The 26,341-nt window shown below is 37.7% G+C and overlaps 2 protein-coding genes across 2 annotated transcripts; one reads left to right on the top strand and one right to left on the bottom strand.

Moving 5' to 3' along the window:
- Positions 1-42: 42 nt before the first annotated feature.
- On the bottom strand, positions 43-23,707 carry LOC591115 (tonsoku-like protein). Its single transcript, XM_030975580.1, has 23 exons — positions 23,556-23,707; positions 21,250-21,345; positions 19,747-20,056; positions 18,929-19,093; positions 18,206-18,377; positions 17,491-17,605; positions 16,810-16,955; positions 15,929-16,081; positions 15,027-15,152; positions 14,392-14,505; positions 13,984-14,215; positions 12,943-13,004; positions 11,835-11,924; positions 11,135-11,371; positions 10,293-10,413; positions 7,790-9,086; positions 7,362-7,515; positions 6,442-6,520; positions 5,608-5,969; positions 4,837-5,008; positions 3,313-3,491; positions 2,275-2,345; positions 43-1,856 (listed from the first exon to the last, which is right to left on the bottom strand). The coding sequence occupies exons 1-23, from the start codon at positions 23,584-23,586 to the stop codon at positions 1,466-1,468; spliced, it is 4,875 nt and encodes a 1,624-aa protein (XP_030831440.1). The 5' UTR covers positions 23,587-23,707; the 3' UTR covers positions 43-1,465.
- A 33-nt stretch (positions 23,708-23,740) lies between these two features.
- LOC100893503 (uncharacterized protein KIAA1143 homolog) lies at positions 23,741-25,935 on the top strand. The gene is made up of 3 exons (XM_003730191.3): positions 23,741-23,929; positions 24,283-24,451; positions 25,229-25,935. Exons 1-3 carry the CDS (start codon positions 23,774-23,776, stop codon positions 25,420-25,422), a joined length of 519 nt encoding a protein of 172 aa, XP_003730239.3. The 5' UTR covers positions 23,741-23,773; the 3' UTR covers positions 25,423-25,935.
- Positions 25,936-26,341: the final 406 nt, after the last annotated feature.

Genomic DNA, 26,341 nt, shown 5'->3' with positions numbered 1-26,341 from the left:
GAGTTTAAAACAATAAACTGAAATAAATTGTCAAGAAATCAATTCCATTGTAAAATTGAGTTTTTAATTGGACATTCAGTTCACAGTGATACACATTATATAATGTATAAAACAATAATATAAAATTATATTTCCTGATATTTAGTATGTTACATGGACTGGATATAATGGTGCATAGTCATCAATAAGATACAAGTTAATTATAAGGAATCAAACATCACACAGATAACATTAACAGATAATCAATCAAAAATGTTAGATTCTACAACAATTTCTGAAACTATTTCTTTGTATGAAACATTGACCTTAACTGAAGGATCTAATGAAAATGGGAAACTTAATCAATCAAATTGTATAATTTCCTAAGGGTGAGGGTTGGAAGAGTATCTTAAACTCTTCAGAGTTCTGAAGTATGTACCCCTTCCCTCCCCAGGGGGGTGGGATGGCATAATTGTTTGTCCTTGTACAAATTATACACAGTCGCTCAGTACTAATGAAGGCTTTTATTTTGATGACACCTTCAATATAATGAAATCTTTGTCCCATTTTTCGTGAAATTTTTCACCACTCGGTTTCTGATTCCGTTTCAGCAGATTTTCTATGAATTTTAAACTCCCCTTTAGGAAAAATCAAGGTGTGAATCTCATCTGCAATATTCTTTGTGTAAATTCTGATGTGATTTACACACTGGGGTTTCTTACAACAGGCCTCTATATTGCAATGAACATTTAATTTGTGTCTTGCCGTTTGTGTATCTACAAAATCTAATTTGAAGGTGTGAACATTTTCCTGACGGTAAAATCTTTAAAATGATGTCATTACTTTCCATTGTTCACGCATTTCAAATTTGATATCCAATTCTACATTTTGGACTACATTGGTGTCATTTAATCATAACTTTTAAGAGTTATAATGATCATCACAAACAAAGGTAACCTTTACAAACCATGTACTCTTTGGTAAAAAAATAGTGAAATAGTATGATACTCTTTCAATAGCTATATTGCAATTCAATTAAACTACATCTAAATGACTAATTGTAGTAGCATTATGCTATGAATCAACCCCACTTGATCCAAGAGAAGTTTGAAATCAAGTGGACAAGTAAATAATTTCCACTTCTAATATAGAAATGAACTCTTCTATATATTAATCAACCTTAAAAAAAAACAAGAAATTTATATTCATTATCCATGCCGAGGATGAAAAGGAAACTGGCCCTAAATAAAGTGACACTGATGGATGAATAGTAAAGAAATGCAAGGTGATATAATTCATGAATAGTTTTGGAATATGGGTATTGCAGGAAGAAGCTTAGTAAGGCTATCCGATTGCTATACTAACACTAGGAACTTGATTCACTTCTTAGAACCAAAGGTGATATCTAGTGGGTGATATTTACACCATGCTTGAGAAACAGAAGTGTTTGTGCTCATCGCTGTCTTCCAAATCAGATGCGAATCCTTCATGGTTTAGTTGTGAAGAAGATGCATCTCCTGGCGTCGATATGATGTCCGGCTTGCGTCCCGTGAGCAACGTTCCACACGTTCATCAGAAGCTCTTTGTCCACCTTATTCAGCTCCGTCCCACACAGCCTCAGCTCCGCCAACCCTGACCTGGGGTCATCCGTCTCATGACCTCTGACCTGCAGGGAGGGGTCAGGTAGGAGCCTGGTGAAGGCATCCAGGAGGAGGGTATCCAAGGGAGACTGGATGAGGCAACCGGAGAGGTCCAGTTTGGAGATGGAGATGGAATCTTGGATGATGGAGAGGAGGAGGTCACTCAGGGCAACGGATGATAGTCGCGGGTTGGCCGATAGGTCAAAGTTCTTCCAGTGTTTTGAGCTGGGCTGAAGTCTGCTTTGCAGTGGGAATAAGGATAAAGGGATGTTATTTCAGATAGACTTCTTCACACGAGCAGGCATGCACAGAGTAATATACATGTATAGCATAAAGGACTGGTTTTACAATCAATTATCATTTCCTTATCCTGAAATGGCTATTGTTGAACGTATAACATTTCCTCCAGAATTTGGATGCTTACAAGACTACGCTCAGTGTGTATTAATAGGGACAGTATCAATCCTAAGTACATATAAACATCCTTATCTTTGCAGTTTAAATCCTGCTGCTCTCGTATATAATTGGCCCAAATTTTTGTCTTCTCACACTGCATTCTTGAAATATCGTTAATGAATTTTGCAGTTTAATTAGGCCGCAAAGTTGCTTTCTGACATCGATGAATTTGTAAACATCAATAAGTTTTACACCTTACCTTTTTAAATAATCAACATCGACATCTGAAAGATGGCAGCCCGACAGATGAAGATTGTCAAGCACTGGCTCCTGAAAAAAAATAAAGGTCATGTATATGGAGTTTGTAGACATGGTCAATTATTGTTCTGTTTTCGACTGTTTAGCATGTAGTTCACATAAGAGATTCAGAATTCCTAGATATTTTATGGACATGAAATTATGCAAGGATACAAGAATGAATGACAAAGCAAAATGTGTAAAAACTAAGGCACTTTATTTTGTTATTTTATATTCAGGGATGCCAGTTAGAATTTATCAGAGGGCCTGAAAATAGATTGCCCGGGCCTGAATTCAGGCTATTGCCTGAAAATTGGCATCCCTATATATTGATAAATCTATGTATTTTCTTAAACACTATTTTAATTTTTTTTTAAAGTGAAACTGTAATGTCCACACAATGGATTACTACATCAATACTGAATGTAGTCAAACCTTTCTTAGTGGCCACCTCTTTAAGAGGGCATTATAAAGGTGGCCATGTGTTCTTTTCATCGAATAACAAAAATGTAGTGTAGAACCTGTCTAGAAAGGCCACCCGCATATGGTGGTCACTTTTCCCTTTTCCTGTCTCCCTTGGGCAACCTTAAAGGGATCCGGTAACTTTGTCTTAGATCCTTTAGAAATAATCCTTGATTTAGCTCATGCTGCAATGATAATTATAAACCTTTAGGTCAGTCAGGAACTCCATGACTTTTACAAGCCGATCGCCTGTCTGATTATCAAGATATTAATGATTGGAATTACAAATTTTGAAAACCGTTCACCGAACAGTTTTCATAACACTACAGTCTATTGGGGAAAATGAGTATGGTAAAACCGGTCACTCAAAGATTTTTACTTTTTTGAGGCACTTCCTGATCATTTTGAAGTGCGGTTTGTTTTAGGGCTTCAATATTACACCATATCACAGACACTGGTAACATGTAGGACCGTGTATCTCAGATTTAACATTGTTAAACGATCCCTTTAATAGAAAAGTTTGACTGCATGTATGTACCTCTGAGAAGTACTTGACAAGGTGTCTAGCGATATGGATGCCATCACTCCTAGATGCGATCACATTAGAGAGATCTAGATGCTGAAGGACCTTGGTTGAGAGGCATCCTAGTAAGAGCTCTACTCCTGTAGAACCCAACAGGTTGTGTGAGATGAGGAGGGTGTGGAGAGAGAGTGCTCCTAAAATAATAGATCAAAAGAGAATATTATTGAACTGAGAAGACTACTAAACGTGTTCAAGTTGGAGAGATCTAGATGCAGGAGGACCTTGGTTGAGAAGCATTCTAGTAAGAGTTCTACTCCTGTAGAACCCAACAGGTTGTGGGAGATGAGGAGGGTGTGGAGAGAGAGTGCTCCTGAAATAATAGACCAAAAGAGAATATTATTGAACTGAGAAGACTACTGAACGTGTTCAAGTTGGAGAGACCTAGATGCAGGAGGACCTTGGTTGAGAGGCATCCTAGTAAGAGCTCTACTCCTGTAGAACCCAACAGGTGGTGGGAGATGAGGAGGGTGTGGAGAGAGAGTGCTCCTGAAATAATAGACCAAAAGAGAATATTATTGAACTGAGAAGACTACTAAAGGTGTTCAAGATGGAGAGATCTAGATGCTGGAGGACCTTGTTTGAGCGGCATCCTAGTAAGAGCTCTACTCCTGTAGAACCCAACAGGTTGTGGGAGATGAGGAGGGTGTGGAGAGAGTGCTCCTGAAATAATATATCAAAAGAGAATATTATTGAACTGACAAGACTACTAAACGTGTTCAAGATGGAGAGATCTAGATGCTGGAGGACCTTGTTTGAGCGGCATCCTAGTAAGAGCTCTACTCCTGTAGAACCCAACAGGTGGTGGGAGATGAGGAGGGTGTGGAGAGAGAGTGCTCCTAAAATAACAGGCATGATTGATCAAAAGAGAATATTACTGAACTTTGACGACCACTGGAAGCTACATAAGGTGGGAGATGGTCTCATGACCATTCAACATGCATTTACATTAAGGTATCCTATCATATAAATACATATTATACAAGTATATGATGATTTAAAAATACACGTACATGCAACACACACATACAATTGTTTCTAATGTAGTCCAAAATCCAAAATACTTTAGCTCAATGCACTTTCCATCCAGAAATAAAATTATACACAGACAAAACAAACAATCCATGAAAAAGAAACTGTACTTAACAGTAAATATGTACAAGAATTCAAGGAAAATAGGTTAAACACAGACATTCAGTTCGTACAGTCAAACCTGCTTTAGCCACCAGACGAATAGGGAGCCTACCTGTCTACAAATAACACATATTTCTTTCCTTTCATCAGTGTTTCTCACTGAAACCTGTGTTTTAGGAACCTCAACATATAGACTGCTTCTGTCTCCCTTGAAAAGTCTATGTAAAATCACACAGATCCCATTGAACTTTTTATCTTGTTCTTTCTTCAAACCACACATGGTACATTCATATCTTAGACTAGATTTCATACAAATATAAAAATTCCACAAGAAACTGCCAACCATACCTTGAAAAGCCTCTACAAGTTTATGCCGATGAAGCTGGAAGAACTTGGCTGTCAGATCACATGACCTCACGGACAGGGTTGTCAACAGAGGGCAGTGTTTAACAATTGTTGCTAGAGATAAGGCACTGGAGTCGGTGAGGTAGTTGTAGCTCAAGTCCAGCTCTTCTAATAGCTGTGGAATTTTAAATGAATTCTACATATTTGATACTCATTTACCATAGAGACCAAAAGAAACAACTTACTGTATACCAGTAATCAGTTATTTTTGCAGGAGGGAGGGGGGGGGGGTGTTTTTGTGATTTTTTATGAATCACTCATTGATCCGAAAATAACGACAAGTGAAAAAATTCCAGCAAGTAATGTTGCATGACACAATCACTAAAGTAAGCCCCGTCGCATCTCACACACTGCGTTTATACACTAAAGCACAAATCGTCCCCTGGTCATGCGGCAAATTGTGGACCATGCTGGTCGTAATATTCCACTTTGATAGATTATTCTCATTCATTTCTCCAAAATTAATTCTTATATTACGATGACTATGATATTCAGTAATTTTAAGTGGTCATTCATACATGATTGTGATGTCTTAATGCGATCATTTCTTTATGCCTTTAGACTCTGTAAACAAATAAAGCACATAGACAAAATGTCATGGTGATGGTACTATTTCTACTACATGCAAATATCTTCAGCACTGCATAGTACAAAATCTAGTGCTAATCATCAAATGGAGCTAGGGCGAAGATGGTTAATAATTTTTATTCTCACCTGAAGTGGTTTGCCTCCTCCCATCGCAGCCCCAAAGCCATCCCCTGCAGGCCCCCTTGGTCCATCCAAGACATCCGCAATGACCCTTAACCCTTCACAGGTGAGTCCGCAGCACGAAAGGTCAACTCGGGTCAAGTTCGGCAGGGTCTTGAGGGCGGCGGCCAGCTGGGATGCGGAGTCATCGTCAAGGCGATTCCCAGGGAGGAGGAGGACACGGAGGGAGTACTGGCACTGGAGGGCCGAGAGGAGGGGCAGGAGGGGTGCAGGACGGAGGTAGAGGTTGGAGAGGTCTAGGGTAGAGCTGTGATGGGACTGCTGGGTCTGGTAAGATTGAAGTCTTGTGAGGATGTCATTGTTCTCTCCTATGTGTATTTTAAAAAAAATTGATATGAAATTAAAAGCAAGGTACACGGATTACAAATGAGAAATGAATTTATACAATATAAATTATTACATAATAATAATGATTAACATTATTAATATAAAACATATCACTTTGCAGTCCATATGCACTTTGGATAATAGGGAAAGAAATAGAAATATAACAACAGCTTAAACTAAGCTATTTTCTGCTGTTGAAAAAAAGAGTTTTCAGTCTGGTTTTTAACTGGTCACCTATGACTGCCTCCTTTACATTATACCATTCCAGTTGCTACAGTGCTACTACTCGGAATGAGTTGACACTGTATTACTTTGTTAATGCTCATACATGTACTTGTAACATTTCATACCAATGATGGTTCATTGTCAATTTTGTTCTTGGATACATAAATTTAATATTAAATTTGCCCTAAAACATCTTAGATTTGCAATGCACTCAAATATTTGACATACCAGTTTTGGTCCTCTCACAGGATTTTCTGTAGCGCTCAGTCAACGGGGGAAGATCCCATGCATCTACTCTTCCTACAACCTGAATCGTCAAAGAGAAAAAGAAAATGAGATCTTTAGAGAAATACTGTCCTCAGATATCATCCTGACATGAAATCATGAAGAAGAAAAAAAGGTTTCAGGCTAAACAAGAGTTACAAATTATCAATCTTAAACAGGGGGAACTATAAATGCAGAAGTAAACCACACACAATTTTTCTCTACAGAAAATGTGGGTACCTCAACCTATCATGGCTTAACAATGTCAAAGGTAGGTAGATGTTGAAACAAAGAGCCCTCTTATATATATATTGTCTGTTTGCAGCCAGAGAGGTGTTAAATCTATGTTTAAAGGGGTACGTTCCCGCCAGTGTAGTTATTGGAACATGCCATCTGCATAAGAGCCGTATTCTGTTGGTGTCAATAGGCAGCTATAGCACCGTCCGCCAGCAAATACGTATTTTGAACGCCCTCTGGAATACGGGGAACATGCCCCTTTAAGTATGAGTTTAAGGGCAATCCAACCCTTATAATAAGTTCATTAGTATGTCAGCAGAAAATAAGATAAAAGAAAGCTAAAGTTCGAAATGAATCGGACTAATAATAACAAAAGTTATGAATGTTTCAAATATGATATCACTAAGTCTACATGTATGCAAATCTAAAATTGGAAGTTTGGTCTGTGGATTGAGACGTAGTTGAGAAGTCGCTGATAACTCTCCAGTTTGTTGTGTTAAAAAATATCATTAACTTCTGTTTATCTTTTGAGTGCCTTCTCCCTTGGGGTACCACTCAATATGTATTTATAGATAGCATATTATCATAGGTCCTCTAACGAGAATAGACCTTCCCCAAGTCATAAATTGTTGAAAATGTTGACTTACCATTTCATTGTTGTTGAGTAAATCTACGACAGAGTCTTCAGGAGAAAATAGGGCTCCCTCTGGAGTGCAGAGAGACAGCTTCGGTCTTAGTCCACACTGTGAGTAGTAGCGAGATGATGCTTGCTCTGATAGCCATTGCATGCATGGACGATCCCTAAACGTTTATATGAAAAAAGAAAGATATTGCCATATTATTAATTCTAGTGTACCAAAAGATAGGTTACAAAAACCCATTCTGAAGTATGGTCCGAGTACCTGATGATGTATAAACCTCATAGATCCTTTCCCATTATCAGGGCTTGACACTAACATGTGCCTGGGAGTCTGGAACACATGGGCACCCCAAATCTTAATCCGGACCCCAAAAATTTCAAAATGTTCACACAGGGCTTTGTTCATTAGCAATTTTCTAAGGGAAGGTTACTAACCTCAAGTTTACAGGAATCAGGAGAAGCTTGTCCTGGATCTTGACTTGTACACGCATCATCGATGATGGTCCAGGCAATAGAGGGTGCTGTTCAATCGACGTGTTGGCGGATGAACTTGATGAGTGATGCCTCTGAGTAGGTGTCACACTTCTGCTGCTTTGTGTTTGCGTGGGGATCTCCTCTATCACAAAATCATCATCATCAGTCTGATACGCAGAGCCGTCTCCTAGACTTCTTTCAGAGGCAGTTCTCTGGACGGATACTCCTAGGTGTGTTAATTTAGCTTGTTTAGGTTTAGATTTCCTGCTCAGTGATCGAGAGGATGACTTAGAAACCTGTGAACTGGAAGTTCTCTGTCCACTTGTTGTCCCTGATAAGTCAGGGTTTAATCTTTCGTTTCGGTCAGATGACATGTTTCGGAAGGTTCCCTCCATGTCTACACGTAGACGTTTGCGTGGCTGTGGCGGCACATCCTCTACCAACCAATCGTCACCACCGGTATAACTCTCCTCACAGACTAGCGCGCTCATGGTATCAGTCCTACTCCCTGTACCAACCTCAAATGGTGCTTCAGTTATCCTCGTAGCTGCACTTCCAACTCCTTGTATCACATCCTTGTATGTCTTTCTAGCATCAGATGGAAGATCGACATCTATCGTGCGATCAACGTTTAAGTAAGAACCAGGCATAACATCCTCATCGCTGTCATCCCCATCACTTAACGTACCTGACCTCAAATCTACCATACCTGTATTTCTCTCTGTTACCCTATCAGGGTTGTTTGCTTTATCATTATTATCCTGAGTTAATATTGAATTTCTGACTGCGTTGCTAGTCCTGGTTCCCAGATCTACCTCTGGCAAGGAATCTTCATCATCATATCTCCTCTGCCTTGCAGACTTGTCCTTATAACCTGTCCTATCCACCATTCCATCCTCCTCATCCTCATCCAGACTCATCATCTCCACCGCATCGGTTCTATCACTTCCGTCTTCACTATCACTGCCCAGAGACAGCGCTGCATTCCTCCTGGAGGCCAGACCTACAGCAGCTCGACCTACAGACCTCCTCCCTTCATCTCTACCCCTCTGAGGCACATGCTTCCGTTTCTTCCCCAGCATGGACTGACCGTCTCGTCCCGATCTCTGCGAGGGAGAGATTCTCTGAGATGCTTCAAACGTCCTTTGTTGAGATGCCTGACTCGATGTCTCTTCCCTGTCAAAGAGGTCGCTGTTCAACAGAAATGACTCGGCTGAAGGTTTCTTCACTGGTGGAACTTTACTGTTTGCAAGATTACCTGCAAAGTTTATCATAGAAGAGAGATGAGGAAGCATGCCAATGTTACTTCAAATTTGAAAAGGAGGATCCTCCAATATTTGTCACGAAATGTGCAAAATATTTCAAATATGTCATGTAATCACAAAAATCAGCCACAGTAGTTAAAGATGAAGTTGAGTTCTGGTCATGTGATTGCATTGTGAAAAAAACGGTGTGGAATCGACCAGAAAAGGTTGATCATCTAGCATATAAGAATTTGTGTGTATTGCAAGGTTCTGGAATCATCAAAATGATAAGAAATTTGGCCAAGTCTAAGAAATTTGGCCAAGTCTTGGTAAAGTTACAAACACTGTACACAAAAAGATGTATATGGGACAACACGAACATGTGGCGTAAAAGTCCTACCCCCGAGTTTTATGATATTACATGACATATTTAGAATATGAAGGCATTTGAAGAGCCATGCTTTTCAGGGAACATGTCTTATCTGATGTTCTTCCACACTTGCATAATAAGAATGATAACGCTCACAAATTATTTGTCACCTCTTCCCAGAACTCAACCTTCTCTTTAAGTTCAAGTTCAAGTTCAAGTTCACTTTATTCAATACTCTCATTAAAAATATACTAAGGAAAGCAAACATATAAAAGTTAAAATATAATACATGTATCAATATATAATATTGTGTCTGAATACATGGAACTGAGTGAAGCAATAGTTGTCTACACAGCATCCATTCAAACCCAAGTCTCTATTGTCTGTCTGCTGATATCTGGACCTACAGATAATCTCCCAGATGTATATAATCCATATCTATCTATCTATACTCAATTTGAGTTTGATATCGATTGCAATTCCTAACATAAACAACAGCTTATTTAAAAATGAATTTGAACTTGCTTGGACGATTTGCATCTGATTTGCATCCATTAAAACTCATTTCAAGACCAGGCCTTGGCAAATACTAAACACGTAGTGATGCATGATCACAAACATTCACAGTTTAAAGCTCATTTCTGGTTCAAATGACACTGTAAGTGTAATACAGTGAAACCTGTCTATAAAGACCACCTAAGGGAGACAAGAAAAGTGGTCTTTATAGGCAAGTGGTCCTTATGTATAGGTTCCTTTAGTACATGATTCAATGAGAGTTCGTTTTCAATTGACAGGTGGTCGTTAAAGCAGGTTTGACTGTAGCAAGTTTGGATATAATTGTATGACTGACCTGAAGTGGTGCCCTCTCTGATCATTCTAGCAACCAGAAAGCACTCTTCCCTGGTATCTGTATCAATCTCAGTGGTGTAGGCCTCGAGCCATGTCTTCAGAGCATCAAGAGGAGTCTTGCCCTGTAGACACAGAAGTAAGATCAGCAGTTAAAATGGAATATCAAGTCTAGTGAGAGCTTGAAGATAACTTTCAATGTTATTTTGAGTAGTAATAGTAGTAGTGATTGCAAATAAACTATCTGGATAATATTCTGAAAGGTCGATTATACAGGGAATTCTAATAAATGCATTTATAAGAGGAGTTCAAGGATGTAGCAAATGGCAAACCTGCATTCAAGTCACATGTTTATGCTTTAATTTTGTCCATCAAGCCCGGCTATGCAATTTTTGTGTAGAAGTACGCAACTTGTGTGCAACACTATGCAAGCTCAATGCAGCACTCTTGATCCACGTCATCATGGGTTCAAAACATGGTTCAAAATTCAGACACGATGCAATGCATTGATGATGCGCACATTGAGACGCGCATTGTTCATGTACATACTGTTTGGCTGAGCTGCACGCACTGCATGATGTGCGACTCTAGACTTTCTGATCCAATTTTGTGGTCAATTTTTCAAATTTATACTCATATTGTAGATCCATCCTATAAAACAAATATTACATGTTTTTAGCTCGTGCAATAATGACATGCACTGCACTTAGTTAAGTCACAATGAGATGGACAATGGACTCAACAAGTCTTGTTCATCATCCGATTATGACTTAACCTGCGTGTAGTGCATCTTCACCAATGCACTTGCAAACATGAACATGACTCCAGAGAAAAGCATATACTCACAGAATCATCTCTGGCATTAGTATTAGCACCCCTCTCTATTAGTAACCTTGCGACTGGCCAGTTCCCACAGTTCACTGCATCATGGAGGGGAGTCATGCCATCACACTTTTCTCCTCCGCGGTCGTTGATGTCAGCACCAGAGGTCAGGAGGACATCAACGACGTCCGTGAAACCATAGTTACAAGCCTCATGGAGAGGGGTCCATCCGCAGTAATCCCTGGGGTTCATAGGGTGTCCCTAAAGAATTAATTTCATGAAAAATAAAATAAAGAAAAATGACAGGTTATGCATAATTCATCCAGAGAACTATTGACTCTGTTTCATCTTAAATTTATGTGAAGGTAAAAAAAAACAATTGTCTTAATGTACCTGGTATAACAATTTTTTTGTAAACATGAAACATAGAACATTCAGTCAATTGATACACAATCAAATATAACGATACTGTAATTACGTTATGTGCATCATTTTTTTTTCAATGGACTCTACTTTTTGCAAAAAAAAATAAACATCTCATCAGTTAAAGTGAACATGCACATGATACCAGTAGTTTACACACAGCCTGTGGATAATACATCTATAAAGCGCTTAGACACATCGTTGTATTGATGTATTGGGTGATATATAAAAGCGGAATATTATTATCATCGTTATATGCAATGAATAACCACACAACATATGACATCATATATACTCTCACCTGTTCAATCAGCTTCTTTACTTGTTTCAAGTTCCCTGCGATGCATGCCCTATGAAGCAACGACTCACCCTTCTCATTCAACTTGGAAAACTGGACAAGATAAACAGATGAAGGTTTACTCAGTACACAATAAGACGCATTCTATATGCAGGAAATTCATGAGAAGGAGAGATTACCACCCTAAGTATTCACCTGCAAAAAATACTCTGAGAGGTAGATAACAATCAGATCATGATCATCAAGTTTCTTGGTAAATACCAGAAGCCTCTGGATATATACCTGATAAACATTGATACAGTCAACCTATAATCGATCATACTTTGCTACCTAGAGAAAGCCAACTTTGGGAAGAAATTCAATTCTAAGATTATAAAGAGATGATTGGCAAATCAAAGAATAGCAACAAATACATACATACATACTACAGCTTTTCGTCTTGCACTCATCTGGGTATATTGCAAGAATGAACAGAAAGCCGAAACCAGAGGATATAATATTTGCTCAAAGGGATCGTTTAACAATGTTAAATCTAAGATGCACGGCCCTACGTGTTATCGGTGTCTGTGATATGGTGTTATATTGAAGCCCTACAAAAATTGGCGTTTCAAAATGATCAAGAAGGGCCTCAAAAAAGTGAAAACCTTTGAGTGACCGGTTTTAACACTCGTTTTCCCCAATGGACTGTAATGTCATGAAAACCATTTGGCAAACGAATAATTTGATTTTGATTTTCAATCATAAATATCTTGAAAATCAGACAGGCGATCGGCTTATAAAAGTCATAGGGTTCCTGACTGACCTTAAGGTTTATAGTTATCATTGCAGCATGAGCTAAATCAAGGATTTTTTAAAAGGATCTAAGACAAAGTTACCGGATCCCTTTTAGGAACAAAGGGCAAAAAAAATTATATGTTTTATATTGACTGGCCTTGACACAGCACACACAGACTGCAGGGTGAATGTGTGATTTACGCTCTTAACAAAACGAAACAGTATTTCTACTATGATTACAGCAAACTGCTTTCTAATTGAAGGCCAAGCTAGAAATAACACCAATAGGAAATTTCAAAACAATTAATTTTGTTTCCAATGGCTTTTAGTTTCTCACCTTGTTTCTCCTGACCCTCTCAGAGGCAGTAGGTCGATCATACTCCTCATCAGAACCAGAATCTTGTGTCAGAAAATACATCAATAGGAACCTCATCACTTTGTATACCTCTATCAAGCCTAATTACGGAACAAGACACCACAATCTGAAACTAAACTTCCTTATTTTTATTGCATTTGAGATAAGTGAAAGTTTTGTGCCAGAAAATCATTTAATTATAACACTTACTCTGTGCAAATTTTGCAGAATATTATGAAAATGAAATAATAATATGGATATGCATACAGCACATGAATCTGCCAGGTCCTGTGCTGACGCGTGGCATTTTAGACTCTAAATCACAACAACTCTTTTATAGTTTTCTTCTTTTTCATGAATGTGTAACCTACAAGGACAAATGTGAATTACAATTTGAAGGAATAAGCTTATAATCTGTACACGCAGTATAATGTGTATGGGTGTGTGTGTGTGTGTGTGTAATCCAGATTCTTAAAACTTTTGTGCCACAAAATAAATGATCATTACATAGAAAATTTGCAATGAAAAAAAATAATTAAAAAGACTATGTCGATGTTTACAATTTGAAGAAAAGAATCCCGTATCACAAAATGTAACCATTTATACCTGAATCAGAAAGATCATCAAGAACAATATCCAATATGCCGATGTTTACAATAGACCAGTTCACGGTTAGCATATTACTGCAATGACCCCAAATATCCACAGATCTTCAAAACATAAAGAGGTCCCACTTTGTACATTTTGAAATAATCACTCCTACAGCGATGGAGGTGCTATATAAATAGCCTTTGTTTCCCCTTTTACAAAGAATACTTCCACCTGTGTATCATAGAGTGCACTGATTGTGCATTAATGAATAATGATTACATAACTTTCATGAGCACGTATCCAGTATTTCCTCTCCATGTATTTCAAAATTTGTTCTGCAATGACCTTTATCTGCTCATGCTCAGACTGCAACCGTGAACTGGCTTATTTGAGGAAAAAAAATCCCGTATCTCAAAATGTAACCATTTATACCTGAATCAGAAAGATCATCAAGAACAATATCCAAGGAGTGACCAAGCTGCTCAGAGTCCTCTCTCTGACTATCACCCTGATCATCGTCCTCATCGTCGCTGATCTCCTGGTCGTCATCGGAGGCGATGCCGTGTTCATCCCTGAGGTTTCTAAGCATCCTCTGGGTTGGTCTCAGAAGATGCTCGATGTTGTGCTTCTCTAGTACAACCAGCTGGGATCTCAATGCTTGAATCTAAAGAGAGAAGTAGAAAGACGTTTAATTTATTGGTGATTCTTGGATCATCCCTGAGGTTTCTGAACATCCTCTGGCTTGGGGTCAGAAGATGTTCGATGTTGTGCTTCTCCAGAACAACCAGCTGGGATCTCAATGCTTGAATCTAAAGAGAGAAGTAGAAAGACGTTCTATTTATTGATGATTCCCGGATCATCCCTGAGGTTTCTAAACATCCTCTGGGCTGGTCTCAGAAGATGCTCGATGTTGTGCTTCTCTAGAACAACCAGCTGGGATCTCAATGCTTGAATCTAAAGAGAGAAGTAGAAAGAGGTTCTATTTATTGGTGATTCCTTGATCATCCCTGAGGTTTCAAAACATCCTCGGGCTGGTCTCAGAACATGTTTGATGTTGTGCTTTTCTAGAACAACCAGCTGTGATCGCAATGCTTGAATCCACCATCCTGAACCCTAGAACCGAACTCATTTCCACATGTAAACATAAGAGAAAGTTTCTACTCTCTGAATATGGTTAAACCCCTTAATTCCACAATTGTATTCTTGCATTGACCCTTACTTGGGTATTATGGTGTCTCTTTTGTACTCTTGCCCGACTGCACATGAGTGTATTTAACATTGCCTTGTATAAAATGTATTTGTTACTAATAAAGTTGAACCTTTCCAACTTCTATATATATATATACATATTCAATCTCACTAGCACAATTTGATAAGTCAACTATATATCATCACTCTTGAAATTCATGAAGTCGGATTTATGGTTGGTTGGATTAGACGGTTTCAATATAAGCCAAAGTAGATGAGTAACCTACCTGTAACCGAGGATGGTCAGCTTGTTTAGCCAGCTCTAAAGCTTTGCTATACGATTCCTGGATGACCTCTAAACTCTCTCCTGCCTTCTCTTGCATGTCAGCTACATTCAACCATGTCTTTGTCTCCTAGAATGTCAAGTATATTGTTAAGTCATATCTTCTTTCTTTTTAAATGTATACTCTGAAACAATGGACAATTATAAGCAGTTTGTTCTACTTGCTTCTTTAATGTGTGGTTGTGAAACAGTCTTCCCCAGTACCTTTGCACTTGTGACCTGCTATCCACTTTCAAAACCCAGCTAAAGACATGTATACCTATTCCGCATAGCTTACAACTAGCCACTACCCCAGTCTTTCCCAGGTTTATCAGTAGTTTTTCAGTTTCATCAACACCTTTCATTGGATAAGTAGATAACTGCGCTATACTAATTCCCAGATTTGCTTGGATGGGATAATGTGTACTGTGTAGTTGTTCAATTTCAATTTCAATTTCTTTCAACACTGGTCTGAAATGTTTCAAATTATCTTAAATTCTAGAACCTGTGCTTGAGTCACATTTCACCCAAACCTTTTGACCAAGTTCTTAATCAGTCTCTGACACAACAGTTAAAGCACAATATGATATCAGTATGTATTCATACAGCACTCATATCTAACATCATCTTTTCATCCATGTCTTCTATCGGTACTTCACTTCTCTCAAAAACATGCCTACTGCCTTATAAACTCCTATCCCACAAAATATGGGTATGCTGATGGTATTATGGTTTAGAAGAGCTTGCTAGATGTGCTTGATCAACAATGCAACAATAAAAAAGCATTCCATCTGCTTATCTGAATTGTAAAATCATCCTACAGATAGACACACACACAAAATTCTCCACATGGGAAAAATGAGATACCTCTTTGAGATTTCCACGCCTCAATTTGAGCTCTTGGTTGTACATCTCTATAGCTTCTCCAAATTGGCCATCATCTGCGTATGTAGCGGCCAGAGATACGTAGATGGAGGCTTGTTCCTTGGCCGGCTTCTCAAGTCCCTTAGCACACTGGAGCTAAAAGGACCATGCAGTAAATACAGTAAAATAGCAGATAGACAAGTACAAGGTATGTCCCATATGTTACAAAGTACATGCATTATGGAAGTTTGAACATAAAATAACATGAAATTAATTTTGTTTTTGTTTTTTGGTCTCATTAAGCTCTTGTGTAGCTATCAGCTTGATACAATCGTCAGATTGACTGAAAGCTTAGATGCGGTCAGTAACGCATGGGAAAAAATTAGCTTGGACTTGCTTCGATACAAGATGAATGTGTATTTGAGAAAAATATGGTGTATCATATCAGAGGCAGTGTTTCACAGGATATATGCTCTTTACTTGTTGAATATTATTTGATCTTTGGAATAACATGAATTTTAACCCAAGCCATCGAGGGTATATATATTCAACAGATTAATAAGAAAATTAAGCTGATAAACTATGATCTATATGATGCACATCTGTAGCTATTGATGAGTACTTAAAGTGCATGACCAGGCATTGATGAATATGATATAGCCTATCAACTCTACTTAAAAGAGCACCTCATGCTTTCAACCTGGGCCCTGTCTTACAAAGAGTTGATATCAATCGCAACTTATTTATTGCAATTGATACCAATGGCAACTATGTACATGAGAGATAAGAGACTGCAAACTTGCGACCGATTGGAGGACTTGCGATTGATTTGGATCAATCATAAGTCTTTGTAAGACGGGGCCCTAGCTGATAGATCTACTTACCTGTTTCTTGTAGAACTCGATAGCTCTCTTGTAGCTATACACCTTGCAGCATAGATCACCCAATGCTTCCAGGACTGGAAGTCGAGACTCCTGATCGTCAGAGGGTAAGCTGTCTAGCTTCCCTTGCAGATTCACACATCGGATAGCTACAGTTGCATCAGAACAGTTCCATATAAGGAGGAAAACAGAAGAATTTATCACAATTTATTGCCCCCTCATCTCCTACTGCAGAGAAACTTGGAAAGAGACCATATTGAAGGACATGTACTGTATTTGTATGCCATGTCGTCATGAAATTGCCAAAGAATTTTTAAACTTCATCTGTGTATTTCACGTCAAGATTTCATCAAGGTTTACCACAAACCAATTTTGTTTAGTTTACAAATATCTCTTTACAAGATTGTATTTTTGTATTTGTATTTGTATTTGAAATTCCTTTTACAAACAGCCTGAATTTATAGATGTAATTTTACATTTTATAAAAATAGTTTTACTTCGTATGAAGCATTAACATAATAGTTTGCAACAATATATCCACTGTGATTTCAAAGCCATACTTTATATTTAAAATCATTTACATGTTTTGTATTTTAATCCTTATGGTATCTCTGATCAGGGGTTACTACCTTAAAAATTATATATATCAAGGAATGCTTTGATAAAACTATTTTTTGTAATAACCTTTTTGTAGGATTCTGATGATATTCTCCCTCTCCTCAGGCTGTTGGCCACCTAACTTGTAAGTTTTTTTCAGGCTACGCTTAGCTGCAGTGAAGTCGCCCAGCTGGAAGAATACCTGTCAGTGGGAACAAGACCGATACATTTCAGAAATGGGTTTATGAAATTTGAAAATGTTAGTACAGTCTATAAAATCTAGAGAGTGGCCTGAGTACAACTGACCACCTAATGTCATGACAAGTAGCCTTAACCTCCTGTCTTTGTAGCCTTAGTAGTAATTAAACAATTCCATTAACAAAGTGTTTTATGTGAAGTTTTAGCAGTCTGGGCAAAGGTCTAGGTTGCAACAAAAAGAACAAGTTATTCATGAGCTTTGATATCCACTCAACACACTATCATAAAATCAATAATACTTGGCAAAGGAAACATCAACAATGGTAGCAAAACAACAACAACAACAAATGTAGAAATACACTATCTTGTGTCAACTTTCAAAGTATTATACAGCATTATTTTTAAAGCCCGTTTGTACTAATTTGGCCAGGGGGATTAGACCTTCCTGCAAGGTCACTGACAGGTGATTATCTCATCAAATCAGCTCTCAAATAACATAAGAAAAAGGGGATGATGGGGAACCAACAGGCACCGCTTAGGCATTGTTTGCTATATAGAGGGCGCAGGTAGCTATAAGTAGTGCAGAGGAGCTTTAAAGTCTTACATTTGCAGATGCACATAAGCATTGGCTCTCGAGCTCCTTGCTTTTCATCTTCTTGGCGACCATGAGGGCATTCTCCATAGAGCGGCCAGCCTTGGAGTAGACCCCAGACCTCTGGAAGACATCACCCAATGATAGATGACATCTGTACAGATCCTCTAGCAGCTTGTGCTTCCTAAATTAAGATCATGAAAAAAGATTAACGAAATAGATTACAAATACTTCATAGTGTCAATAAGCAATTTGTAATCAGACAGGCATTTATGTACCATACCTCATAGCATGGCAGATGATTATGAACAGAAAATATAATTATTTTTATTTTTCTAAAAATTAATCATTCGAACAACAGTTATTGCCAGTGAAACTCCATTTTACCCGACAATTAGGCAGATTCAAGCTACAGAAGCTCTATGACTAGTATCTGACATGTACATTAATTGAGTTGATATATTCAACCCCGGAACTAACACTTTATAACTTAAACCTAACCCTAACCTTCACCTTAAACCCAAATGCAACCCAAACCCTTATCCTAACTCTATAAGCCGGGATTAAATGTTGTTGGAGCAAATGTCAAATACTCAGATCACAAGTACAGCTATCAATTGTATACATGTATTAAGTTCATTAGTTTATGCAATGAATGTCGTACAGGACAAAATGTAATTTGAACTTTTCCTAAAGTAGAATAAAAAAGGACATGAACTCTTAAAGTTGACTCACTCTGCAATGAAGATGGCCTTCTGTATGAAGTGTGCTGCATTCTTGCCACTCCCAAGGCTCTCGTGGACCAGTCCAAGGTTCAGAAGAAGACGTGCCCTCATTTCCATCAGCTCTCGCTCTGAAATCTTGGATCGTAACGTCACATCATCACAGAGGGATAAACTCCTGTACATGCAACACATTAAAAAGAAAACATGTTTAATACCTATTTTTTTTAATATGGTAGGTTCGGGCATTGCAGCCATGATCCTCTTAACTCTATTTTGTTGGTGGGGTTGATCAATATTGTTTGTGTTTCACCTACCGTATTCACTGACATGTTATGGGTTCATCAAAGGGGGGGGGGGGGGGATTCTTAGAACTGTAACTTTCAAATTGTACAGAAAACAAGTCAGTAAGATTATGTAACTTAAACCTGGATGCAGAAACTTCAAACATGTACTTTTTTCCCATTTCATAGACAATTTTTAAAAAGGAATTATAATCAAGCCTCCAGCAATAACTGTCATTGTGAATACTTATTACTTACTTTGTTGAAATGAATTAGAAGTTTTCTTGTAATTCCTTTATGTTTATAACTTGCAATTAGATTCTAGTCTTACATGCCCACATTTACAACATTTTTTCACAAATTCGCTAGGAGTGTCAATTTTGATAGACATTGCACATTAAAAATGTCCACTGTTATTATTATTATTATACTTTTGTAACAGGCTCAATTGGTAAAAGTTTATCACCATCAACACTCTCAATTGTTAATATGAGTAAATCTGCCTACAGTTGTTGCACTATTACTGATTCAGTTTTACAAACTCTACCTCAAAAATGCTTTCTGGGCTTCCTGCAAGACCTCTGTCTTCTTAGCAGCTTCCGTCTCGGGATTGTCTGCCCAGCACAGATACGTTCGTCCTATCGTAGCAAGCGCCCTCTGCTGTTCAAGAATATTATCATCCGATTCAGCTAGCTGTAGATGCTTGCGTTGGTGTTTGAGAGCTTTCTCATACTCACAAAGCTCATTGAAGCATTCACCGATCTTTCTGTTAGCGACCGCTGCTCCGATGACATCATGGAGAGATTCTGAGAGCTGGAGCTCATTGCGATGCTCTTTGATTGCCTCATGGTAATCCCCTGTTAAAATATCAAAGAGGTATTTTCAATGGAATGATTCTCTAATCAGGAAATATATAAAGGAAACTAATCTGTTATACTTGACAGTTTGATGAAATATAAAATAATTGATTTGTTTTATTACAACACACAAGATAATATTTTAAATGCAAAGTAACAGAAGAACAATTAAAAGTCAAAACCAAATTTACAAAAAAGAATTTTTAACACCTTTCTAATGAGCATTTCCAAAGACAATCAATTAGCTCTGTTTTATCAACATAGTTTATCCCTGTACACTCTAATCAACAAAGACACATTTGCAATTAAACCATATTTTGACGACTGTTCAATATTATGTTTGCATTTTCATTTCACTCCTTCTTTAACACATCAACTGGACTTCTAAGACTTAAAATTGGAGTTTCATTTTTCAAAGTCATTCTAGATCTACAATGTACATTAACCCTATCTAGCCCGAAAACCCCTCAACATTTTTCGCGATAATTTTGTAACGCAAGAAAATCTTGCACTGAAATTTTGTGACTTTTTTCTATCGAGTCTCGCGCATCTTTTGAAAGAAATTTTTCGAAAATTGGACCTACCATTACAAAGTCATGTGTCCTTTTGTCTTTGCATGTCAGCCCGAAAATCGTTAATTTTTGTGATTTGTGTACAAAACATATATGGAAATCTCATTTTTCAAATAAAGAGATAAAACATTGGTTATTTGGTCTTGTTTATAGTTTAGGTGCATATTTTGGGGTCAAAATAGTTGAATTATAGTTGGAAATGAAATAAAACAACAAAAACAATAAAATACATAAGTTAAAAGAACAAAGAAATACATAAGAAATTATCAAAAAAATAGATAACATAAGGAATAACCTGGCTCTTCCAATTTTTTTGGCTGTATTATTATCCCAGATGGTCTAAATAATATATGTAGTGAAAATTAATGTTTAAATATGAAGAATATATGATTTATGGATAAAAATGTGAATGTTATTACCATATTTGCATAAATTACCATAAATATGCAAATGAGTGAATTTTTCAAAAAAAATTGAAATTACATGTACCATCGTATTCTATACACTTCACTTGACATGCATGCCCCCCCCCCCCCCCCAGGGGCTATGCAGTTTCAAAATAGCCCGGGCTATATAGGGTTAAGAGAAAGAGAAAAGAAGGACCAACTTCTTGAGACTGACCAGATTTTGCAAGCAATTCACCGATCAGGTTGCATAATTCTGCCTCGTCCTTCAGGTTACCTCCAGCCTGTGCTTTTAATTTGCATTTCTGCAAACCTGTAAATCAAGAACAATACTGAATTACTATAAATATCTAAATAGAAAACACAACACTAGACTATGTGAAGAATGCCAACAAAAGAAACAATTGAGCACTTTTTATTATCATGCCCAAAATTCCAAATATATGTCAATTACTAAAAAACAAGGAATATCATAGGAAAGGTGCTAGCTTTTTCAAAGGGCAGTGGAAGGTACAACAAACTGTGATGCTCAGCTATAAAAATTTAGTATTAAATACGTTTTGCTGTATTATTTATCAGCATCATTAAGGACATGACAGTGGTATCCTCAGTATAAATTGCTTCATTATATAAATTGTATAAACTGCTTCATTACACAAAGAAAGGCTTCAAACTAACGTCTTAACGTAATAACTTATGCTTTCTTAGCAGTCAGGTAAAATAACCACCACTACACTACACTAAACTACACTACACTACAACTGAACGCAACTAATAATATCCAACCACTTCATCCTTTCCTTCCTAATTTATTCTTTAAAATAACAAGCTGCATAAAAATACAGAAAATCACTATCAAAAATTTACTGACATTATTATATTAATTTCATAAACACAACGCCACAGTCTTTCATCTATCCAACAAGGCAACGGATCAAAATTACCAAGAGAGGACCAGAAACTATGCCCTCTCACATTGCCAGTTGAAAATTACGGGTATTCAACAATGATTGAAACGCCATAAAAACCTACAACAACAAATAATAATTTAACAAAAATAACATCACATCAACATGATTGACAGAATAATCATATTTAATGGCTAGATCTTATTCTAACGAATAGACTAAACTAGTAATGGCAATGCCCCTGGCCTAAATTCGACTTCAGGGGGCCGTTTCTCGAAACCGTCATAACTACAGGATCAACGACATCTCGACACTGTCACGCAACTTGTCAGCTAAGTGTTTCACGAAGCCATCTTTGCCAAGATGAGCGACAACTTCCGCGACAATGAGTTGTCACTGCTCCGAACCCGTCATATCTTTTTAATTGCTTTTTAAGCGCCATCACAAGTCAGTTTGTTGCTATTCCATGGGCCGCGAAATGTACGATTAGTTTCACTATCATTTTGAGAAAAATATAGACAAGTTCGGTACGTAATATTCTGGGATGCGAATTGCAAATGTAAAGAAGTGATAATACAAATTATACAGAAATTTTAAAAAGCTGAATATAAACATTAAATCACAAATCATTAAACTATAACATATAAATAAAAGAGATAAGAATGTTACACACCGTTGTCCAGCATAGATCTATAATCTTTTCTTAGGATACTACCATACCTTTGGGACTTATGTGCATTATTATTCCCTCTCTAATTACTTCTTCTGAATTATATTTTCAACATCAAATCAATTATATAACGAGTATTTATGAGACTCTAGAATAAAAACTGGCTGAAAAAAGGTATTTTGCCTAAAATTCCTTGTCACAATAAACAAAAAAAGTACACATTGAAAAACTATCTACATTTGATAATGACACTATTTTTTATTTATTTTAGGAGAGTTGATGTAGACTAGACCTATATGTTTGTTTTTGAACAATTTTAGCCCCAAAACTTGTTTTGGGTTATTCGTGATAAATCAAATGGATCTAGATCGTGACAAACAGGACAAAGACTAGATCTATGTTCTTGAGCTGCTAGTATCGCGATATATCGATATCATGTCTGTCATGGCTTCGTGAAACTGTTTATCCACTTCATGACATCTCTGTAGGTCGCCGACAAAGATATGACTGTCATGGAGTTGGTTTCGAGAAACGGCCCCCCGACCGAAATGAAGATTGTTTCTTTGTTAGATCACTAGATCTAGACTACATAGTAGTACATGGCAATGTTAGTAGAACCAGATCTATGCATTCTTTCCTCATTTTTGCTGATTATTCTGCCAGTGCCATGTCTGCTTGTGCTTTGGCTTAGCCTTAGCAACTCAAACTAACCGAGCATGGACTTCCACAAAACAGCGGCCATCATTCGATTCAAGAGATCAATTCAGTGGAGCCCCGCCGCGCCTCGGGCAGGCCAGCCTCCCTAGCCCTAAGCCCAGGCGGTGGAGCGGCCCCGTACACGTACAGTCCGTAACTCAGACGTTTTGTATAATTGTAAACTTTACAAATGACACTCCTCTCGTTCAACCAGATAAGGAAAAATATAAACTGAATGTTGATACTTACTCTTGAACTCCTTCTTGTCAGCATTATTCATGGTAATAGTGAAACCTTCATTCGCTAGAAGGTATTTTGTAATATATTCAATGAAGTTCCTAGTCTCCTTTGAATTTGACTCAATCAAAGTTCGCGCAAATTCACTTGCCAGATTCGGTGACAATCGGCCACACTCGTTCTCAAAATCGCCTCACATTTTCTCGGCCCTTCATTATTGGGCGCTTTGTATGCTGAGTGTTCATGTTTCACGCCGCTTAGATTTAATATCTCTAACTATGGCAGGTAAACGTCAATTAAATTACATCAAGCCTGCTGAGCCAAGTTTCCTAGCAAAATTTAAGAAGGACTCTGGCTACAAAGAAGGACCAACAGTTGATACAAAGGTAAGAACGCCTTATCTTACCCTTCTGTCCTGACTCACCAAGGCCAGTGCAGTAGCGCGCTAGCTCGCTGGGCTGGGGCGGCCGGGGCCGGGGCCAGGCCAGGAGCGCAAGGCTAAATTTCAATATTATGCTAGGCCTTCAATTTTCCCTCAAGAAAAATAAAAACAAAATTTAAATTCTGTTGAGGAAATGATTTTTTGAATGTGATCATGTAAAGAAAGTATCTTGTCAATACAAACACCCCAATCCTGTAATATGCAATGGACATTTTAAAGAGTGTGACGAGCTCGAGCGAGCGTCACCCTGACCTAAGACTCTAAATTAAAGGTAATTTGTCTTATACTTTGTTGCAGAAAGGAGCTTTATCTCTTGATGATTTACCAGACAGACCAGATGAGGAGGATGAGAAGCCAGTAGTGGTGGTTCTAGGAAAGGGAGATCTGACACAGGAAGAAGCTGAAGAAGAAGGGATACAGATCAATGAAAGCCAAAAAGAGAAGGAGGAAGAGGAAGATGATGATGGTATGTTATTGTGATTTAACCTGTTGACCTCTGGATCGTCTCCTTTGCAGGAGCCACCCAGTTTATGTAGGCAATGTAAATGAACATTCCCTGCATTGGGATACTGATTGATTTATCTTTTATTCAAATAATATTTGAAGAGAGTGATGAATTGCAGCAACTATCAGTACATTTTGCTGGCAATTAATGCAAATGCCTTTTTTTTTTCCTTTTCTTTTATAATATCATACATAATTCCTCAAGTACTGGTTAAAGTTGTAAATTTGGATGTGCATGATAAAAATACAATTCCCCTCCCTGTGTCATCCTAAAATATGTTCATAATGTAAAGAAAATTTTAACTGTCTGTAGTATTATGTGAATGTCAAGTTGTCAACTGTATAAATTAAGTCTTATTCTCTTTACAATTTTATGATTTTACTCGCAGGGCCTCATGAGAGACCAAGATATCGTCGCTGTTTTCACGAAGTGATGGTAGTGAAAAAAAATTGCATTCAATTTGTGTTACGATTTTCCTCACTACCGTCACTTCGTGAAAACATGGACGATATGTTGAGTGGGCTACCCTGTTAATGAATAAATGAACAATTAAATAATGATACAGAGTGCATTTATTACTAAGGTGAAAGGTAACTGGTACACGTATGCATCCTTTAGTACATGCACTGCCAGGTGGGTTGTTACTAGAAACTCTAAATTCCAATATTGTTAGCAATCTTCATCATAAAATGATCACTGTTTTCTTCTTTTATATTTCTATAATCTGTTTGTGTTCAGAACCTTCAGATGGGAGAATAAGGTTCAGGAAACCCACCAAAAGAAGCCAGGTTGACACGTCAGACTTGAAAGCATCCTCCTCGAAGAAGAAGAAAGATGACAAGAAGAAGAAGGACAAGAGCAGGTCTGGAAAGAAAGTCAAGAATTCAAGTCTGTTATCATTTGGAGAAGACGAAGAAGAAGAGGACACCTGATAGGATGTGGTTTAAGATTGAGAAATGGTATTGACTCAAACTGATCGGGCAATGTGCTGATTCTGATACGGCGCCCTCTAGTGTCTAGTGCGAGTGTCAATGACCTACTTGCTTCCAGGATCACACTTTTATGGAAGACTACCAACAGCCGCATCAGTTTGGACTTTGAAGTGTCTCTGGTGGAAGACCGTACATCTTTGAAGATGTGTCTCATGTGGTTAGATGAGGCTCCATGTTCGTTCATTTCTTGAGCCAAGCCTCAAAATATGGCTGCTGATATCAAACTAAAGTGTGTAATAGATAATGCAAAGTAATTGAGTAACACCGGTCGCCACGCTCATGGTTTACATCGTTCACGTTGTGCAAATTTTGACCAGATTTTTATTTTAATAATGACCCTTCAAAATATCCAATAAATGTGATGATAGTAAATTGGTAAGCTCAACTGTTAAATAGTATGTACAGTTCCATACTATTAAAATGAAAATTAAATTTTGAAATTATTTGTATGAATTTCTTGTATAGTATATCCTCTGTGATTATACTCCATACATAATTGTAATTGGTGGCACAATTAATGATGATATTCATGATGATAAGTTATATACCAGTGCTAAGTTTTCCCATTACAGACAAAAATACCCTTCCTCATGCTCGAGTGGGTTTACTAAAACCAAGCTTCCCTATTATACCTGGGGAGTGCTTCACAAAGACTAAGATTGGCTTTAAGTTGGACATAACTATGGCAGGCCGTTCATGCCACTAGTTCCTCTAACCATTCTTGTTGGTTTCTCAAGGGACGTATAAATTGTGGTCACAAATCCACAGAATCTACATTTGTTGATAGTTCATTATTTGAGGAAAAATATATTATCTAAAGATCAAAATTGAGGGACCAATAGTGAGAGCTAACAGTGGC

The sequence above is a fragment of the Strongylocentrotus purpuratus genome, unplaced genomic scaffold (assembly GCF_000002235.5).
Source record: "Strongylocentrotus purpuratus isolate Spur 01 unplaced genomic scaffold, Spur_5.0 spur5_scaffold_8, whole genome shotgun sequence".
Taxonomy (NCBI): Eukaryota; Metazoa; Echinodermata; class Echinoidea; order Camarodonta; family Strongylocentrotidae; genus Strongylocentrotus; species Strongylocentrotus purpuratus.
Note: the sequence above shows the minus strand (reverse complement) of the source record. Positions and strands in the feature narration are given on the sequence as shown.

Bases quoted from the DNA above. Each gene is read 5' to 3' on its own strand.
- LOC591115 (XM_030975580.1), bottom strand. From the start codon at position 23,586: ATGAATAATGCTGACAAGAAGGAGTTCAAGA. The intron at 19,094-19,746 runs GTAGAGTTTGTA...TTGCATGTACAG, and splicing joins GCCCAGAAAGCATTTTTGAG to GAGTTTATCCCTCTGTGATG. The intron at 11,372-11,834 runs GTGAGAGTATAT...TTAATTCTTTAG, and splicing joins TAAAGAAGCTGATTGAACAG to GGACACCCTATGAACCCCAG.
- LOC100893503 (XM_003730191.3), top strand. From the start codon at position 23,774: ATGCTGAGTGTTCATGTTTCACGCCGCTTAGATTTAATATCTCTAACT. The intron at 23,930-24,282 runs GTAAGAACGCCT...ACTTTGTTGCAG, and splicing joins GACCAACAGTTGATACAAAG to AAAGGAGCTTTATCTCTTGA. The intron at 24,452-25,228 runs GTATGTTATTGT...GTTTGTGTTCAG, and splicing joins GGAAGAGGAAGATGATGATG to AACCTTCAGATGGGAGAATA.